The 3,246-nt window shown below is 38.0% G+C and overlaps 2 protein-coding genes across 4 annotated transcripts in view; one reads left to right on the top strand and one right to left on the bottom strand.

The window, feature by feature from the left end:
• Positions 1-265, top strand: part of zgc:92912 (uncharacterized protein LOC436805 homolog) — a 5,149-nt gene extending 4,884 nt beyond the window's left edge. The window contains exon 5 of the mRNA XM_034874375.1: positions 1-265. This exon is cut by the window's left edge and continues 1,712 nt beyond it. The gene's annotated coding sequence lies outside the window, so the exon portion shown is untranslated.
• Positions 1-3,246, bottom strand: part of tapbpl (TAP binding protein like) — a 22,970-nt gene that overhangs the window by 1,074 nt on the left and 18,650 nt on the right. For all 3 annotated transcript variants that reach the window (XM_034874263.1, XM_034874265.1, XM_034874264.1), the window contains 4 exons: positions 2,081-2,248; positions 1,897-2,000; positions 1,071-1,293; positions 1-843 (listed from right to left, as the gene is read on the bottom strand). The exon at positions 1-843 is cut by the window's left edge and continues 1,074 nt beyond it. In XM_034874263.1, the coding sequence (XP_034730154.1) occupies positions 776-843; positions 1,071-1,293; positions 1,897-2,000; positions 2,081-2,248 (563 nt within the window). In that variant the 3' untranslated portion in view covers positions 1-775. The remainder of the gene's footprint in view (positions 844-1,070; positions 1,294-1,896; positions 2,001-2,080; positions 2,249-3,246) is intronic.

A 3,246-nucleotide genomic window follows, 5' to 3' on the forward strand; every position in this document is an offset into this window, starting at 1 on the left:
GTTCGATATAAAAGAAAAGCTTTTTCCTGTCTTCGGACTGATTTTGAGGGTTGATAAAATTAAGATGCATATATGTAGCAGTTAGTTATAATTGTCTGATGATATTGTGCAGCAATATTATTAGATAATTATCACCATATAAGATATGAGAACATGTTTTGTGATTTACAACTTGGAAATGCAGTGAGATGATGCAAATGGATTTGCAAAAACAAATGCATGCTTACCACATTTGCTGATGCCAATAAAGAAATCATCAAAAGAACTGAGTGCTGACCTTTGTTATATTCTTGACACATTGAGCCACATTGTACCTTGTTAGAAAATGTTTTTCTGCTACACTTCAAGTAATGCAGCTTTCTTTTTACTATGTACAAAATCTTGATTTATTAACGAGAGCTGTAATCAGTTTCCAGATGTTCAAAAACCTACTGACATTGATAAAGTCAAAGACAGTAAACAATGATGCTGAGTCACAAAATCCTTCACTGTGAAAAGTAAATTGCAAAAAGAGTAACAATATGAACATCACACACAAAAACAAGCAATAAAAACATAGGCTACATATAAAGAAAATTAAAACAGTGCAACAGAGAAAACCTTTCCCAAACTTTCCCTAAAAAAAAAAAAGTTCAGTAGAAGCCTAGGAAAGTTAAAAACAACCAGTGATAGCTTCTAATGAAATCATTAATAGACTCACATATGACACAAAGGAAGTCTCTTTGGGCTCAGATTCAAGTAAGGAGTATCTACTAGAATATCTACCTATATTAACTTATCTCATGACCTGGTAGAAGAAAAGCCCAGTGATGATCAGGAAACCCAGAACCCACCAATAGGAACCTGCAGAGTGAAAGAGACAGAGTTAAGGGTTTGTAAGCAGGGATGACATTAATTATTAATTTAAGCCAACAATCTCAAGAAATAAAAAGTTTCAGTTTTATTGTGAAAAACCAAGATGATTTCTTATATTGTTCCGTTTCTCTCAGAAGCAAAGCATGTTTTCCAAAATGTCAAACTACTCCTTTAAAAATACAGAGTTAAACAACAAACAACAAAAACAACATTACCTGGTTCTGGACTTTCTACCACCAGACTGACTGAGAGAGGAGCGTCCAGGGCCGGGTGGGACACCCTGCAGGTGATTTTAGTTCCAGGGGAGATAGTGGAGAGCACAGTGAGGTGAGATGACAGCGAATAAGTGCCATCACCATGCTGCCGATGGCTGGACAGAGAGCCTTCTGGAAGCACTGTTGGCTCTGTGTCTGTAGGAGAGAGGGATAACCACTCCATCTGAAAGCCAGAGAATGGTGTGAATAAATCAATCAATCTGTGGTTCAATTTGTATGGCACGTTTCACACAGAGCAGTGCAATTCAACTTAAGAAAATTCAATGTGCTAGAAATTGAATGACATGCTAATTTTAAGACAGCCCAAATGTAATTAGTAAAGCCATTGAAGACCAGTAAAAACAAGGAATAATGATGGAAATGTAATATAAAACCAATAAAATAGGTATAAGACGGAGTATACCAGTTCAGAGAGCATTGCTATTGTCTTGCCTGCTGGATATTAGCATGCAGTAGTCCCTCTGTCGCTCAGAGAGAGAAATGCTTGCACTTGATTAGCAAGCCACCAGGGCAGTTACTTAGAGGTTTACCTCAATATAAAAGACTGAAGAACAAATGTAAATGCATATTAGAATTTTGCTAAATCCAAACAAATAAAGACACATTGAAATGTGTAATGGGCTATTTATTAGTTTTTGTTCAGTGTTTGATTACTATATATGTTTGCTTCATTTAGACTTACTTATCTAGTCATTTATTTTGCCTTTATTTGTTTTGTCACTTAGTTACTTCAAATATCTCTTCTAAGAACGCATTTGTTACAGACCTGAGCATCCAGTGGATAGTATTTAGCGCAATGGCAGATCAGCGTCTGAGGTGACTCGCTCTTCAAAATCAACCTCTCCTCTGAGAGTGAAACATGAGGGGGTTCTGAAACAAAGAGAAACACAGGAAGAAATGAAAGACATTCCAAGGATTTTTCTAAACTGAGAGATTAGGATGAAACTTACGAATAACGTTGAGATGAATGACCTGCTGGGCATGGAAAAGGTCAATACCGACAGTACAGATGTAGGTCCCCTCATCCACAACCTTAAGCTTGGTCAGAGTCAAAGAGGCGTTACCCTCACCTACAACCTGGCTGGCATCCACGCTTGAGCCCCTCCTTTCTGCATGCACTGAAGACAGAAAATAAAAACAGAAATTGACAAAACAATCTTAACTCAAGGTCCACTTTCTCGCTTGTTCTGGAGCTTGTTTTCACCATACTAAGACAGCATTTAGTTTGATATACTTTGCTGAATACTGTGCTATTCTTGTCTTCTCTCATCTGTATGTTCTCTGTTTTTTTTTCTTACATTTAGCCATGGCTGTCAAAAGTAGTCAACATCCTCAGAGCTTGTGGTCTTACAGAACAACCCAACAACTTAAATGTTTAAAGGCATAAACATTTCACTTTAGGAGGTTTTTCACATTAATATGCATTCCCCCAGCCTGCCTATGGTCCCCCAGTGGCTGGAAATGGCCATAGGTGTAAACCAAGGCCTGGGTATCCTGCTTTGCTTTTGAGAAAAGGAAAGCTCAGCGGGGCCGATCTGGAATAGTGATCCTTATGAGGTCATAAGGGGCAAGGTTACCTCCCCTTTCTCCTTTTTGCCCGCCCGGAGAATTCGGCCCAGCCCATGAGAGAGACACCATGGCTTTCCAACAAGCAAAGTGGCAATTGGTCAATAAATATAATACATTATTATTACCAACATCAAAAAATATAATAGTATTCATGTTATATGTGTGTAACTTTCGCAATTAAATGTTAGTCCCAGTTACCTCATACATTTAGTAGTTCTTTTGAACTTTTTTTTTTTTTTAGTTTTTTTGGGTCCAAACAGCCACTTGGCAAGGCTTCTTTTGTGATTGTAAATTTTCCAACATTGCCTTAAAAAATTGGCATTCAAAATTAATTTGCTTTAATATATTCATGAACTTTGACCGCTGAAGCCAGTATTCTTATCTTTAGAGTTAAAATCCTCCTGAGGACCATGGTTAAAAACCATGGCCGCGCAAACTCGGGGTTCGGAGGGGTGGGGACAGAAGTTGGCTTGTGTTGTGGTTTGGGGTTTTTGTTGGGTTTGTTTTCCCGTTTCTGCCTCCTTGTGAATGTCTCAGTGTTTTCCCA

Source organism: Etheostoma cragini, chromosome 6 (genome assembly GCF_013103735.1).
Source record: "Etheostoma cragini isolate CJK2018 chromosome 6, CSU_Ecrag_1.0, whole genome shotgun sequence".
Lineage (NCBI taxonomy): Eukaryota > Metazoa > Chordata > Actinopteri > Perciformes > Percidae > Etheostoma > Etheostoma cragini.